Genomic DNA, 17,868 nt, shown 5'->3' with positions numbered 1-17,868 from the left:
GTGTGACAGACTTGTCATCTCCGGCCAAGTGCTCGCTTCTAAATAGCGCTTTGCGATGTGAATTTGAGTGACTGACCTTCACTTTGCTTTGCTTGCTGCCTGACTTCCAAGCTTTCCAGTTTCATTAGTAAGCTTACTTTCTAGTAAAATACATTTGGGAGAGTGAATTCTAGGAATTGATTTTTGTGGTAGTGATTCTATGAACTGACTAACATTAATTATTAACAAAAGTATCTAAACAAATACAGAGTACTAATCCGTGTGTAACCAATCTGCTGACAAAAATTCATGAGTACAGCAGACAAACCAGGCTATGCAGGAGGTTACTGTAGTTACTTCTGCAGTGCACTTAGGAAAAATTAGAACAAGTTGAACAGATATATTAAAAGACTTTATTCACAATAGAGAAATTTTTACAAATATAAGTTCTTAAAAATTAAGCATCTTGATCTATTATGTATTCCATAATTTCAGGATTTATATAAAGATAAGAAGACTAAATGGAATATGTACAAATCAAAACCAATTTAGATGTCTCAGAAATGGAAAATATGTATGATGAAGTCACTATAGAAACAGAGAGCCATGGGGCATTGCAAAAATCTGTGTACAACCAACAAATATGCAATACGTACTTCACAAATGATCAGAACAATATTTTTTTTTCCATGAAACAGTATGGTTGCCTTTTAAAAGGATTTATTTCTTAGGACTTAACATATGCAGATTTAAATGTGTTATTTTGCTACAAAGAAATGGAAAGAGGATAGGCAAGTGTGTTTATGCAAAGATTATACCACTCCATAATGCAATTTCTTTTGCTCTTATGAATGACTGGGAATACAAAGCGACCACTGGTAGCCACTTCCACACAGCTAGTTAAGTGAATGAAAATAAAATGAATGTTATTTCAGCAATCTAACAACTGCTGGTAAGTAGTGACTGTTTCAAAATGATTACTCTAGCTTTGGTGTTTTGGGGTTATTAAAAAAAATAAAAATAAAATCAATATATTCTCAGTTTATGAAAAGTTTTCTTACAGTTGGCAGATCTACACGTTGTACAATCTTCTCGTCTACTTACATTTGTTTACAAAAAGTACAGTATAGTGCAGTTTGTACATACAACCTGAATACCAATACCAGTCACATCAAATTTGTGCTCTTTCAAATCATCGTAACTATCAAACTAAAAAAATATTCACACCAAATATCTGTATTGCAAGTAAACAGTCATGACATGTATTTAAGCACACAGGACCCAATGCATACAACAGTTTTGTGTTTGCCCGTTTTTTGAAACAAGAAGAACTTATCAGGTTCTCCAGTGTTTCTCTGACACTTATTAAATAAACACAAGATCACTGGACACATCTGGGGGGAAGCATACTGTGGTTAAGAAAAACATGTAAAAAGAGGCTTACAAAACGCATTTCTCAAAGACTGCTTTTGTCTGAGTTATTGAAGTTAGTTAACTGATATGAGGCCTATAGCAGCACATGCGCAAACACGTGGTAGGCAGCAGCAGGTGACCTAATGAAAGAAGTAATTATTATACTTTTGTCTTATTTATCTTTAAGAGGGAAGATAATTGTGTATGTAGAGATAGCTATCATTTCTCTGTTGTAACTGGGGGAAAAAAAGCTCCCTTATAAATACGGTTTCGCAGTTACAAATTCCAGATTATCAACGTAAGCAGGAATTCTGCTTTTCAACAGAGGAGGGTCAGGGATTCGTTCTTCGCTTATTCTCAAACTGTTACTCCGACATGAGAGAATCCATACTTTAAAAAAATAATACTTCTGCACAAGAGCAAAAAATCTCAACCCAACTTGCTGATTCCATCCAAGCAGGCTTTATTCTAGACAGCTGTATATATATTTGTATTCATTCTCCCTGTTCTGGGTTGCAGAGGCTCAGCAGAATCCTTCTGTTAACTTCCATGTATGACTGCACAGCTCTGCCAGGCCTTTGAAAGAAGAAACAGCATCAGTGGAGATGCTCTTGCCTTGCCCCCTGTAGAAATGTCTTTGGCAGCTCACGTGGCAGACCCTGTCTTCTCTGTCTGTGGCAGAACCAGATAGGCAGTGTTGTCTTAAACACTCCAGAGGGTAATGTTTATGGGTCAGCCTCCCATATATATAAAAATGTAATGTTATCTTTGCTCTTGGCTTCCACATAAGTAAAGCCTATACTGCAGACCTTTATCAGTATAGAAAAAAGTAGTAAAATGTACTCTGTAATGCCTAAACAAACGTTTCCTCAGCTCTGATTAGCTATGCTGGATATGTGAGATAGACAGCTTACAAAGTTTAAAATAGATAACTGATCAGAACCATTTGTTTTGTTGCAGTCAAATCAGTCCATAATGCGCTTTCTCAGAAAGGGAAGCCAGGTGTTGTACCCTACTCAAAGTGTATAAAATTCATCCTTTCACTGAGTGAAAACATGTGTAGACTTAAAAACAATGTAAGACACTCCAAGCTATGCTTAAGTAAAGGAAGGAATTGATCATGCCCGATTCTTTTCCCTTTGGTGATACCACAAAGTAAAACATTTTTGGCAAAACTGTTACCTTTCTTAGTAAACTAAGCTTCTAATCTAAGGACTATTCTACAACATACTGCATTTCTGTCACTTAGAAAAAACAGAGTAGGTGCTTTCAGAAAGTTCTAGTTCTATGCTGGATAATTTCCAATCTGAAGGAGTTGAGTTTTTTTCAAGGCATCTGAACATCTGATTTTGTTCATAAAGATACATTATATTGCTTTGTGACAATAAAGTATGAAGACTGGTGTCGAGTTTGAACCAGCTGAGTGCTTCAGAAAATCACAGAACACCAAATTGTCTCTAAAATAATTCTCAGCTTAACTTCATGGATAAATTCATTGAGTAGCTTTATTTTGTCTTTTTACCATCTAACCAAATGAAAGCTACTGGATTAAAAACATAAAGACGGCAAGACTCCTTTTCCTAACAAGAAATGATTATCTTATTTTACTCCATATTGGCCTGACTAAAGGCATCGGGATAACTCCACTTAGAAAAGGGAAGAAACTATTTGCTCTACAGTGATATTCTAATAAAAACCTGAAAATCTAGTGTGCTAACTAATGTGCTAAACTCATAAAACTAGTTGAGACTAACTCCAACGTATACTGCAGTTTCAGAGTTGTGTCTGCATGAGATGAAAATATTCCTATGTAGACTTATTTGACAATGAAATACATCAGATACTTCACCAAGTAATGATAGACCCGCATAAGAAGAGGCTGTCACAGTCACAATATTTGTCTTGGATGACACACAAAACAAATGAACATAGAACAAAAAAAAAAAAAAAAAAAAAAAAAAAAAAAAAAAAAAAAGGAAGAAAAAAAGCTCTTTATATACTTAATTCAATATGGCTTTTTGCAACATGGCAAAATATTACAGCTTAAAGCAGACATCTCCTCATGGAGGAGAAAACATTTTGCAGTCAAATTAAAAGTATAACAGGAAACACGTAATATGCAGACCCTCTGCTCTTTTTGGCCAAGATTACACTGCAGTCTAACAAAATCTGGAGAGATGCTGTATTTTTCTTCTAAAAAGTGGTTCAGTTGATGACTGAAGTTTTATGAGTTTGGGTCCATTCATAAATATTTACTGTTAAAGAAAACAGACTGCAAAACACTTGATTTAAAAATTTAACTCAAGAATTTAAAACCAAATATCATGCCCAAGTCCTGGAAAGAAACATAAGGAATGAAACAAATTAAAACTTGATCTATTTTTCTTTTTCTTCTTTACTCCCATCCTCTTTGCGAAGAATAGGGAAGGGATGAGCCTCTGTGTTGAAGACCCAGTGCTCAAATGGAAGAAGATCATCATCAGAAAACAGCAAATATAAGTATCTGGCAAGAAAAAAAAAGCAGGAAATGTGACTATATCAGGCAAATGAAACAACAATCATTTTCAAGAAAACGTGAATATCTGATCTCTATCTCTATTTCATTGATAGATGAATCTATCAATGGAAACCACTGACCAAACAGAAAATATTAAGTCGTAGCATAATAATGGTTAGCACAAAGCTTTGGGGCTACTCAACTCAGGTTGGAGGGCAATAACAAGTAGAGACCAATACCCCAGCTCCTCTATTCTGATAAAGAAAAATAAGTCCTTCCCTGAAGACTTTTCACAGAATGGGGGTTGGAAGAGTCCTCTGGAGATCATCTAAATAAAACTTCATGCGTTTCGTTAAAAATTTTGGAGACAGAGGTAGAAAATAAAGACTTCTGTTTTTTTCCTCTTAACAGGATGCGTGAGCTTACCATGCAACTTCGCTTTTTTTTCATCAGTCTGCAGACTTAAAATGAAAAGTATGTGATATATGCCTGATAAGTCCTCTGCATTCTCAATTTGTTTTCCTGGTGTTGTTTCCTTTGTTTCCTGGTGTTTTCCTGGTGTTCCATATGTAATTAGAACCTATCAATGCCTATAGGTATAATTTCTCACCAAAGACTACCAAGTGTCTTTGAAGACAATTTTTAAAAGTCATAGAATTTACTTTACTGATACAGAAGAGAAAAAAAAAAAGGCAATTTGGCTTCCTGTCACCTAAGAAAAGCTCTACTATTTCAGTCAGATTTTGTTACATGAATGTCAAGGGTACTAATGATAAATACTTATCTGTAAAGATGATACATAGAACTACTTGATATTAATGAAAGTCAACTTTCTTAACTTACTTGAGTGTCTCCGAAAGGAAGAAACTTTGCTGCACATCATCATGGCTTTCATGATTACTATAAACATCTCTAATGCCAGAATAGCCACCATCTACTCTGCAATGTTTTTCCAGTGCCTACAGATGGATGAGGGAAAAAAAAAAGAAGACATCAGGTTTAATAATATGAATAACCTGTCAGGTTTTGATTGTTTGACAATAACACTGTAACTACCACAAATGTATCACAATTTTTATTTGTTAAAGAGCTGAAAACTACACAGAGCTCTAGATAGAAATCTCTTTAAAAACACACATGTAGTTTTACATTTAAGAAGAGAATCAAAATGACAAATTCAAAAAGAAGTGAACACAAACCAGTTTTCAGAGGGAAATGTATAGTGATGCATCAGTGTAGAGATAGAGGTACTATATGTTATTTTCTATTTTCTATTTTTGATAGGATACCTCCTCTGTCATAGGTTTGTCTGTACAGCCTTCAGAGATCCCTGAAGGGATCATGGTCATATTTTCCCTGGTCATATTTTAGTGCTTAAAATTTATTGTGATTGAATTGAATGCTACAGTTAAGATCAGTATTTTATTTGCCTTTTTTTTCCTTAGTTTTGGAAAGGGGAAGCCAACTGTCCATTTCCTATGTAAGTTGTTGAGGTTTTTTTTTTTCTTTCTTTCTTTTTTTTTTTTTTTCAATTATTTCATTTTTGATAGGCAAATGTCTGATACTGGGCTGTGACTGTACTTCTTTCTGCATTGGGTCCTATTTTTCTTTGAAAACCTTTTTGCAAATAATCTTTGTTTCTTGCTATGTGACTAGATTTAATGTAAATATCCTGAAGAGAATGTACAATGATTTAATTTAACAACTCATTATTCAAAAACAAATCCAGAAAATGGTCTTTCTTTAGCTCTAAATAATGTCTCACAAGGAAAATGACAGTAAACACAATGGCTGACTATGTCTACTCAGGACCACCCTACTCTGTAACATGGTGCTCTCTGTGGAAATAAGCTTGGGAGCAACAACATTGAAGCAGAAATACCTGGAGCTTCATCAAAACCCTGACAAGGAGATGAAAGGCTCTAATCCTGTTAGACAACTAGTTTCTCCATTTTTGAAGTTATTACAAATATCACTGAAGTGACTATGAGATTTATCTCGTAGTCTCAATTTTCTTTCAGAAAATCTATATTTCAAACCACATATAGCAGAAACGAACAAAAAAGCAGAAAATACACCTGAAAACAAGAAAGCAGGCAGAAAAAGTGTTTTCTGATGAACGATGGGACTAAAAATCACTAATGATTACTGAGGTATCTACCACCTCCACCTGCTTTAAAAGCTGTTCAAGATCTGTGTCTAGCTGTGAGTAGATATCCTATATTTCCTTGATGCTGGAGTCCTGGTTAGCTATCTGCATATATTTAGCTTGCATGTCAGGCTCTCTATAGCTTTCACCAGAGAGTAAGCTGCCTATTGTATATTTAAAAGACATTTTTCTCCAGAAGAGATCCTTTAAAATATAACAGGCCTATTTGTCTTCTCTTGTGTGTGTTGAGGTTCTTTAATTTTCCTGGACAGTTTTACTAAGTGACAAATATACTTAAGCTTAAACAAGTAATTTCCCTTGGCTAGTATTCCTTTTCTTTCATCTACTTGAACCTGCAATGAATTCAAAATGCTGAATCTGTGCCTGGATTTTCAATGTCAAACACAAGATTATGTTTTCTGAGGCACAGTAGAAGGAGAACTTGAAGGATAAAGCTTTTATTCAAGGAAACATCTGCATTCTAATCAAGGTGAAGCAAAATAAAACAAATTGCTTTTTTGGGTTTATGTGCTCCAATGTGTAGTTAGAGCTTTCCTCATGAGGATCACCAGAGTTAACTGTAGAGAGATACCACATATGCAACTGAACACACTGCTATGACAAAAACTAAGGGATTAACTTGCACAGTTTTAGCCCCTTGGTGGTATCTGCTTTGTGTGAATGTGCATCATCTTAACCCTGAAAGCTACTTTGCACTAGACTAAAGGAACAGAACATTAACATCGGGTGTTAGTACCATAAAAAACATAGTTGTTGTAACCACTCTTTATCCAGCAGGAATGTCGTTTTGTGCCTCTGCCTTCCATTTCAGAACACAGTGACATTCATACTTACTGTGGAGCAGCGGTAGGCGAGGAGAATTGACTTAACACATTTTAAATTAGTAGTCCTTGGAAAATGAGAGTGGCTAAGATCAGTTATGTTAGTAATGGAAAACATAAATAAAGTGAAAGTCTCATGAAGGAAAAAAAACAAAGGAAGTGCTATGAATTCAAAATATGTGCCATAATTATAATGCTGAAAGGGAGACATTCATGAGCTAAGCTGATAACATCTTTTTGAATCAGTAAAAGTGGATGTTGCTGTCGGTCACAACTGCATTTTCTCCAGAAACTGAAGTATATACAGAATGGACAAACTGAGGCAGCAAAGCAAGCCTCCAGAGTTAAAAAAAAAAAAAAAAAATAGAGAGACGAGAGTGTTTTTTCAGACTATAAAATTTAGAGAATGAAATAATAGATGTGTTCTGTGTTGGAGAGCTTAGCAGTTCATGACCATGGCACAGCTGCAGCCTCCTACTACATGGGCACTAGGAAACAAACATGAATTACTATTGTCAGTGTCATGAGTTGAAAATGGACATGAAATTCCTAAAACCCAGCATTTTCAGACTACAACAAATGGTCTGATTGTTACCACCCACTCTCCTCCCCCCTTTTTTTTACAGTCACTACTTTCTCTTAATGAAAACAGCGCTGGTAACTAAATTTCCCATATTAAGTGGGTAGGGATCTCCCAAAGAGCACAAGAATGGAGTGATGTGTTCTCTGGCACAAGAGCAAGAGTGAGCAGAACTGGAGGTGTTCAAGAAACATTTAGATGCTATACTAAAGGACATGGTTTAGTGGGGAAATATTGGTGGTAGATGAACGGTTGGACTGGATGGTCTTGGAGGTCACTTCTAACCTTGGTGATTCTATGATTCTACGAACTTGTGAAGTAGTTGTTGTAAACTACTATGACACACGCTGGAATGAAAAAAAGCAGCATCAAGTAGAGTTGTATGAGCTAGAAACATCAAAGGGGAAAAAAGAAAATGTTTGAAACCTACAACTGACTGTACAGCTTCTGTGAAGTTGCAAGATCTGTTTTTATGAAATACTCAGTTGCACATTAAGACTACGGAAGATGGGCCTGTACAGAACGGGACCAGCTGCATCTGCCGCAGATGGGCTCTAAACCATTAATTTAGAGCTAGACTAAAGTAGCCACAAGAATGTTAAACAAGGAATAAGGGGAGAGCACTAAGAAGGTAAATGAGTATACAGACTTGGAATAAACACAAACGGAACCAACAGGGTAAAGAATAATAATAAGAGAAACATTTCAATTGTTTATAACAATGTTAACAGTGTGGGCAGCAACAATGAGTCAGGAAAATCATCTGGAGAAGGAACATTCTACACTTGGCACTGCTGAAGCCTAGTGGGATGACTTCCATAAAAAGTGATTTTAAACATTTCAATTATAATCTGCCTGGGAAGAGTCCAGTAGCAAAATGTGTGCATATGGATGGTGTTAGGAAAGAGGGAAGTACGGGAACAACACTCTACAGTAGAGGCTTTTGCAAAAAAAATTGATTTGGAATCAGTAACTCAGCAACATATCATTTGAAGGCATATACAGCCAACACCTGAAGCTAGTAAACACATTGTCCAAAATAACTACACCCTACCTAGCTAAATATAGTGTTGACTGCAGATATGGAATTGGACAGAATATGCAGGAAATAAAGAGTTGGAGATTACTATAGTTCGACTATGGAAAGCAGATTGTGTCATGAATTTAATTCCTAAAGAGTATCTAATAACCAAAATTGAAATGCTCTTTTTTGCACAACATTTGAGATAACATTCAGTATCTCAGAGAATGAATACGGAGTACAATTACAGATTTTTATTGCTGTATAGGGAGCCAGGTAGCTGCAGAAGTCACATTGCAGCCAGGTACATGGAACTGTAATGCAGTAATAGCTCTCTAGTAGGGTCTCCCAGGGACAGGTAATTGTGCAACAAGTCAATGTGTTCTTCCCTGACCGTAGAGCAAGCTTCTAAGACTAGTAGAAGGCCATTCCAAAGAGTTACAATCATACAATCCTAGAAACAAGAGGTGTTGGACAAACTGACAAACAGGATGGTTTTAAAATCCCGGAAGGCAATAGCTCTGCAAAGGACTGAGGGGTCATTGATAACAAAACACTGAGAGTTTTACTTTCTTCTTTTGTGTTTTTCTTTAGAATACAGAGCCGCAAAATTAATATTCTTTAGCCTCCTTTATCTTCTCATAAGGGCTCAGTTCACTTAAAAATCTCAAACAAAGAGTGATAGGCAGATAATTTAAGAAGTACAACATCAGTGTGAGGAGAAAATAAGCAAACTCTGGAAGAATAATATAAGCCCATGCCTGCAGGACAACACAAGGTAAATCCAATGGCATTCACATCCAACAGTAAGAGTGATTAACCTCTGAAACAAGGGAAATTATTATATCATATCATAGAATGGCTTAGGTTGCAGGGGACCTTAAACATCAACTAGTTCCAACCCCTCTGCCATGGGCAGGGTTGCCAAACACTATATCAAGCTGCCCAGGATCCCATCCAACCTGGCCTTGAATGCCTCCAGAGATGGGGCATCCACAACCTCTCTGGGCAACTTTTCCAGTGCCTTACCACCCTCTAAGTAAAAAATTTCTTCCTAACATCTAACCTAAATCTATCCTCTTTTAGTTTAAAGCCATTCCCCCTTTTCCTATCACTATCAGACTGTGTAAAAAGATGGTCCTATTCCTGCTTGTAAGCTCTCTTCAAGTACTGGAATGCTGCAATAAGGTCTTCCCGGAGACTTCTCTAAGCTAAAGAAGCCCAACTCACTCAACCATTCTTCATAGGAGAGGTCCTCCAGCCCTCTGATCATCTACACAGCCCTCCTCTGGACCCAGCCCAACAGGTCCACATTCTTCGTGTGTTGGAGGCCCCAGACCTGATGCAGTACTCCAGATGGGGCCTCATAAGGGCAGAGCAGAGGGAGACAGTCGCCTCCCTCTCCCTGATGTGTACCCCTTTTCTGATGCAGCCCAGGATACTGAAGCCCTCAGGCTTCTCTCATTGACTTCACCACTGCCAGCCTGAATTATCAGTAAGGGATAAAAATGATGGATTTGGCAAGACAATTTTTGCAGTGTAGAATGTTCATGTTGCTAGATTCAGCATTATTGGATGAAGTTCAAGGGTTGTGGGACACAGACACTGAAATCTTGATGAGATTGTTATCATTAACAGAGCTTAGTCCAGATGACCTATTGTTAAAAGTAACACAATTTTAAAATGTTTGGTACTATCTATACACTTAATCTTGGCCTTAATCACCCTAATTAAAATCACCTTAATACAATTACTATAGAAAATACACATCATAGAACTTATTTCCATGTCCAAGACTCAAATACGTCACATTTTTCACTTTCCATTTACATGCAGCAATACTCAGCATTTTGAGCAGAACATTCCAATATGACTCTGATCAGAGAAATATTTAATAAAGAAAAATCACAGGGTATTTTTCAAATATACAATACCAACAGGATATGAGTTAGTCAAAATCATCTTATTTCATTTAGTAAATGAATCTCCGGAAATTTGAGTTGATATTACTGATTTAAAATGATTACTTACTCTTCAGCTGCTAAGCAAAATCCAGATTTTGTTCAATAGCTCACATAACAAGATACTAGAATTTAGGAAGAGAAAGGTCCTGTACAACGTTACCTCTACAGCTTCCCATGCCCATTGCCTGTACTTGGGGTCATGAGTGAGCCGCCACATGTACATGTAGGTCTCTATGACTTCAGGTCGTAGGATGTAGTATTTTTCATTTTGTCTTGTAGCAATGGCCTCAACTCCACCATCAAATCTGAATGCTTCTGGTCCCAGTTTCATGCCTACCCAATATAAAAACATATGCTAAAGTAAAGGCATTAAAAAAGGTTTCAAATCCTGTAACCTGTCAAATTAACTATCATTTCATACCACACAAGGTATGTTACCTAAAATTTATATAATTTTTGACAGATATTACAGCAGCTCCTTTTTCTAATATTTTGCAAATAAATCACAGCGCTAAAGACCTATTCTTTAACAATGCTTTAAACAGCAGTTCCAGTTTAAACAGTGATGCTAACATCTGTATTCTGGAAAACTTTACAGAATTAGCAGCATATTAGGTTTTCCTTAAAAGATGAGGATATTCACTTTTCAGTGTTAAACTTGAAAATACACCTGGAATCTGAAATGCTGCCAGGGTTATTTTAATAAGATGAAAGAATCCAAAGAAATTTCAGGCTCAGAAATTCATTTTCTTTCTGCAATTCTTTGTTTGCAGCATTGTACCAACAGAATTGAGAATAAAATATTTTTCTGTGCATAAAGCATAATTAATGATGCATAAATGAACAGATTCCCTCCATCACTTGTATTTGGCTATGAAAAAATTGACAACATGGAAAAAAAAAGCTGTAATGTTACTCACTACAGTTAGTCACTACAGTGAGTAGCTATAATTCAGATGCACAGAAATTATTTATGAAAAAAAACAGCCATTCTTAAAGTTACTCCTGAATCAAACAAGCATTTTATCAGAAAGGATGAAGAGGTTTTGCTATGATTCAACTTTTATTCACCACTGTGAGTAAAACACTGATGGCTGGCTTCACAAAACTGAACTCTCTGACACTGTACTTACTTGTACGATCATACGATTCGTGACAAGTTCTAGCAATTTCAGCACCAAGCTCAATGTGATGGCCTGTCTTGTCACTAGGTGCTCCATCTGCTCCTAGAGCAAACATGCCTCCAGCAAAACAAGTCAGATGTCCCATCTTGTGTTCGAGCAGTCCACCCTTCCACTCAGCGATGTATGTCAGTCCCCCACTTGATCTTCGAATGAGATGGGTCTCTATGGCCTGTGGAAGCACATTGTTGTTGTTGTTATTTTAATCAAAAATTACCACTTGGTAAAGTGTGAAAGACCAAGACAAATAACAGGGACACCTTAAGATTGTTTTATATGTCAGTTGTTTTTTCTCTGTGTTGCCTTTGCTTATAAGGTAAAATAGATATGAGTTGGCACAAATTCAAAGTATAGCTACAACATAGATTAGAATACATTGGTAATGATGATTAATTCTGCCTCAACGTTCAGCAATTTACACAGTATATTTTATACAAAAGGCCTAAAAAAATAAAATAGCATTAAAATTTCTTTTTCTCCTTCTTAATTTGAACGTTTTCAGATAATTTCATTTTTGATGGTGCTTAGCATTACTTCAGCTTCCATATTTCCAATCTGAACTCTGACAACTGATTTGTTTATTGATATAAATTCATGTGTATTATATGCAGGTCTAAATTCACATTCAAAACGTCTGAGTCAGTGTACTAAATGATGCTTTTGGGACTATATGGCACTCTCAACCAAGACCAATGAATTTTCCCCAAAGATTGAATTCCTCTGTAGTCATAAACCAAGAGCAGAGATTCTTTGAGACTCAAGAAAAAAACGAAAAACTAAGCAGAATAAGAAACATATCTCTGGGAGAGAATTAGAAGTGGGTGCTGATAGCAATGTCTGGTCAATGATTACTGAATCCAGGAAAACAGCCATCTGTTTGCAGAGGAGCAAAATTAAAACAATGGAGATGATGCAGGAGAATGCATTAATTAGAAACACACAGAGAAATTAAGTTATTGCTTTAAAGGGTAGTGGAGGGGAGATGAACAACTCTATCATACACTCAGTTAGCCACCAGTGTTCTTGTTTATTCTATTGAAATCGAGAGACCCAGAAACAGTACTGAGCATGCATTGTACAAGAGAGAGAAAATTAATAAAGTATCAGTACAGAGAACTATTAACAAAAAAGCTAGGATTAAAAACAACATGTAATAAAGAGAAGGTACTGATTGTATTTATTTCTTCCCATTTAAACATCTGTAAAGGTTGTTTTATAAGCTTGAAAAAGCTGCTGTAAACCAGAAGCATCAGCAGAATAATTCTACAAGTTTTACTTACTATGTAGCTTTTTTAGAGGGGGAGTGGGGTGTGGGCAGGAATGTCATATCAAAGTATACAGTTTGTTTTCCACTAATACTACTGCAAAGCAGTCAGTGAGGGTGTTTTCTGCCTGCCTCCAGGTCCACTATTGTCTTAGAAAGATCCTCAATCCTTTTGTTTTGACCCGGATTAAATACTTTTAGCATTGGATGCCAAGTGAAAACATACCTAAATTTTAAAGAATCAGTAAATAATGAAGCTATCTGTATTTTAATCAAATCCTGTGTAATTCAACCTATAGAAACAGGAATTAAATATGAAGGGGGAAAGGATGAGAAATGCATCCCTTAAGTATCCAAACAACATACCCCACTGTGGAAGACGAAAGAATTACAGGGGTTAAGGTCATATGAAGGTAACAGTGGCCATGTATTCCAAGTGCATTATCAAAAAGCTTTTCTGTCAGGTTGGGAAACTAGTAGTGGAAAACCTTGGTACAGCTTTTTAAAATAATGTTCTTTGAAATGTGTTTTCTTTTCAGTTATCTCATTGGGTATAAAGTACTTTAATGTATAATTAAAGAATTGATAGAACAGAGTTCACAGAACCTACTATAAAATGTATTGCTACATAAACAGGTGAAATTTATGAGAAGATAGAAATTACTGGAAAACTTCCAGCATCTTTCAGTGTGCTGTTCGATTTTTATAAAGCAGTTTGTATACTCCAATAGGATACCTTATTGCTAAAAACACAGAAAAGTTTTGTGGGAAATAGGTTTCAGACTACTTGGGCATTCTTAAGGAAAAGTAATCTAAAGCTAAGTTCAGAAATGAAAAACTTTTAATTCAGTGACACTTCATTAGATCTTTCAGCAGGGTATCTCCATCTCACCAAATCAACAATTCTGTTAATGCCTGATAACTCCGTTGGTCGCTTAACTGCTGATTAAGAATTTATTACAAAATAAACAAATTAAAATTCAATTGATAAATAGATTTACTTGTATTGCGTTCTTTTTTTTTTTAAATGAAAGACAGACTGAAGCATTACTGTACATGACAGAAATAACACTGGTCATATAAATCCAGAACTACTAGAACCACACCAGATTTTATTATTTTAGTATGAAAATGGATTCTGAGATACCAGTAAGCCTTTCAGAGTTGTGTTTTTTGTCCCTCCCCCCTGTTTTTTTTGTCTCTGGATAAAATGTCACACTGAAAAAGATAACATCCATTGGAGAAATTTTAAAATCAATTTCAGAAACTGGTGTTAAAAAATAACCTGGTGCTAATTGATATTAAAATGTTGCAAAATAAAAATAATTTCCAAATTGTTCATATTTTGTAGAGAACATATATTGCACTCATTTTACTAATGAGCCCTATTAAGAACTAGTACTTATATCTATTTATAGTTATCTTCACTACGTAAGCATTTTATTTAAAGTTATTTTCATTATGTAGTTGTTTTATATGATGGACTCTCAATTGCCTCAATACAATTGCAGAGCCTGAATGCTAGATAATACTTACACCTACATATATACCCTTACTAACTGCATGCTAGGTAATTAACTATACCTAGAAATGACATACAAATAACCTTCCATCTGTACAAATAACCTTCAGAAGTTCTAAGTGTGCAGAACTTGCAAATCCACCAACACAAACTTTTCTTATTGAAGACAGGAAAACAAATACTGTACCTTCATGAAGCCCAAGTTAATTTCTAGTTCTATGGTTATGAAGTTACATGGTTGTAAAAGCTATGCAACTTGCTGTTTTAAGCAAACTGCCCTCAGCTGGACAGATTTTGGAAACCACGTAAGGGCAGTGGAGCGTCTCTTCCCATAGTGGAGACTCGAACAAGCCATAGCTAATACCAAGAAGTTTCTTCATGGGCCATTTTTAGTCTGAGCTAAGCAAGTGTTAGAAATAGGTTTTCCTTCTCTCATCACTATCTATCTGCTCTTCCACTGAGAACAAAGATACTGGTCACTTGCTTGGAAACAACATTCACCCAAGAGTTGCTAAAGATTTTGCAGTATCGCAATTGTGCAATATTTGGAGTAATTCCAGTATGGCATAAAATTGTCAAATTATCAGTAATTTGTTAGGTGTATTCCAGTTGTTTTAGAATCAGAATCGTGGAATCATAGACTCTTCAAGGTTGGAAACGACCTCTAAGATCATGCAATATAACCATCCACCTATCACCAATATTTCCCACTAAAACATGTCCCTCAGTACAACATCTAAATGTTTCTTGAACACCTCCAGGGATGTTGATTCCACTACCTCCCTGGGCAGCCCATTCCAGCACTTGATCACTCTCTCAGAGAAGAATTATTTCCTAACGTCCAACCTCAGTCTCCCCTGGCACAACTTGAGGCCATTCTCTCTAGTCCTGTTGTGAGATATATGGGAGAAAAGGCCAACCCCCACCTCACCACAACCTCCCTTCAGGTAGTTGTAGAGAGTGATAAGGTCATCCCTGAGAATCTCCTTCTCCAGACTAAACAACCCCAGCTCCCTCAGCCGCTTCTCATACGGCCTGTGCTCCAGACCCCTCACGAGCTTTGTTGCCCTTCTCTGGACATGCTCCAGGGCCTCGCCTTTCTTGTAGCGAGGGGCCCAAAACTGGACACAGTACTTGAGGTGCTCAAAGAACTTGACAATAAAAATTAGATAGAATTATGAAAGACCACCATATTTAGAAAGCCTTAAAAATGTAAATGATTTAGATCTTAAGAAATCCATAGCCTGCATGAGTACAACACGTAAAAGAAAATCCCCAACATAACTATCAATTAATGTATTCTCTGAAATTATAAACTGTACGGGTGACAGTATTTACATTAAGATGTATAGTAAAACCTCCCTTTTCCCCACAAATCCAGCTCAACTACAGTTGAATTTCAGAATTTACTTTGAAATATTTGTAAAGCACTACTTCTGGAATAACTTAGTGTTTGTATAATCCATAAGCATATTAAAGTATTTTCAAGATAAATAATAAACAAAAATCAGTAATGTTTCAATTATCAGTTCTGAATCTATACTCAACATACCACAGCCATTCAATATCCATCTTCTGGAATTTTTAAGCAGTTCAATTCAAACACTTTAATATTTTTACAGGTTAAATCAGTAAGCACTTTTTAAACAGCAAATCCAATTTTTTTTTCAGAGAGAATTTCACCTAGCTTTTAAGGGCCATAAGGAGAGACTGAACAAAGATTTCTGTTTTTTAAATAAGCTTGAAGTCCAGAACAAGGTTAAATTACTAGTTGGAATAAATGGACAAGTGTTTAAGGGTAAGAGAAATCTGAAGACAAAGATAAGAAAGTAGCAGGATGGGGAAGAAATACTCTCAGTTTAAACAGGGATATAACAAGTGTCTGAACTTGAAGAGTAGGATGAAAAGCTTGGGGTTATGAGCCCATAGCGAAATGCTAATTCCTATCTGCAGTGCTGTGGGTGAAGTTCTGTCAGGGAACTGAAGTTGCTGAAACAAATTATTATAAAAGAAGATTGAGTAGGAATTTGATAAAGATCTACCCAAGTGGAAATTTCTATTTGGCAGAATTAATTTTCAATTTCCTACTCAGAATCAATTTACTTTTTTTGACATAATTATCTACACATTTTAAAAAGGCACACATTTATTTTAAGTAAGTGTAGCTCTAGTATAACTTAGACCCTACCTACAAATCATTCCTTCTGAGTTTCACTACATGTAGATCAGGTGGTGTCATATTTTCACTATAGAGGTTATTATTTAATTTCACTGAAATGAATATGTTCAACATAAACCAATGGATAACATCTGCAAAGATACCAAAAGGCTAGAAGAATGTGGTCTTTGATTAGCTGAAAATACATTACCGATGGATTATTGTTAGGAGCCAGCACAGATTTCCTTTTAAGTAAATGGAGATTTCATGTTACCATTTTACAGAATGTATTTCTGCAATTCAATTAGAATTTTTTTTTTGTATCAAGATAATGCATAAAGCCTGTGCAACATAAAAGGTTGCAAAGAAAAGGTGGCTGCAAATGCTTGCTCTTGAAGGGAGCAACAGCAGATGCTACTTGCCAGTTACTGGAAAAAAAATAGATAACCTGACTCCAGAGTATACTTGACAAAAAAGGAGAGGAAGGAAGGAAGACTAAAGAAAAATAAATGCTTGACAGCTATTTAAACAAATAAATTCACTTCATGTAAACGCTGTATGGTATATGGTTTGGAGTATATCTCTTAGCTCTTTTAGCCAGACTAACTCTTACGACTGAATCAGTTCCTGAAATTTTTTTGTGTTTGTATGCTTTTATGCAATGCTCTGCTTACAGTTCTCACTGCAATTAAGCTTTTAGCAAAATTATCTTTTTTTTTTCATCTTGTGGGAAATTATCCCTTCTAGACAATAACTGTAAAAATCCTTGAAAATTCACTTACAAACACTAACAGTCCCTTCTACATTTTGTATTGTGACTCAAGTGCACCTTGTAGTACTTCTGGCATCTTACTGATCATTGTACATGTTAAAATTATACCTCTGCCTATTTGTTTCTTAGCCTTGCAAAAACAAACAGAACTGGTCCCTCCTAATAAATACCCATTTCCATTTTCCTCTACTCAGTTATTTCCTATGTTGGTGCACACTGTGGGGTCTCCAGCACTATTTGTGACTCAGGAAACAGGATTCTCTGGTGCTAGTCTGTCAGCTCTCCTAGCCTCTGGGGATTGCAAGGGACAAAAAGCAGTTTACACACAGTCTTCTCCTCACCTCTTCCTCTTGTGATTGAAAGAAGTCCTTCATTTACCCTTTGAGTTGTTTAGGACAAAGAACCAGATTGCTTATAGAGCAAAATGGATGATATAGAATTAAAGTAATCTCAGTGTTCACATGAGTTTGGAAAGGAAAAAAGATCAACAAGCTTATTGTTAGTAGAGGGTATTCTCATGGATGAT

At 36.0% G+C, this 17,868-nt stretch overlaps 1 protein-coding gene across 1 annotated transcript in view; it reads right to left on the bottom strand.

Annotated features, from left to right (window-relative positions):
- The window catches only part of MAN1A1 (mannosidase alpha class 1A member 1), a 139,758-nt gene continuing 122,268 nt past the window's right edge, over window positions 379-17,868 (bottom strand). The window contains exons 9-12 of the mRNA XM_021390280.1: window positions 11,579-11,798; window positions 10,606-10,778; window positions 4,733-4,848; window positions 379-3,895 (exon numbers count right to left, since the gene is read on the bottom strand). Coding sequence (XP_021245955.1) covers window positions 3,769-3,895; window positions 4,733-4,848; window positions 10,606-10,778; window positions 11,579-11,798 — 636 coding nt within the window. The 3' untranslated portion in view covers window positions 379-3,768. The remainder of the gene's footprint in view (window positions 3,896-4,732; window positions 4,849-10,605; window positions 10,779-11,578; window positions 11,799-17,868) is intronic.

This window comes from Numida meleagris, chromosome 3 (assembly GCF_002078875.1).
Source record: "Numida meleagris isolate 19003 breed g44 Domestic line chromosome 3, NumMel1.0, whole genome shotgun sequence".
Taxonomy (NCBI): Eukaryota; Metazoa; Chordata; class Aves; order Galliformes; family Numididae; genus Numida; species Numida meleagris.
This window is presented reverse-complemented; position numbering and strand designations above follow the sequence as displayed.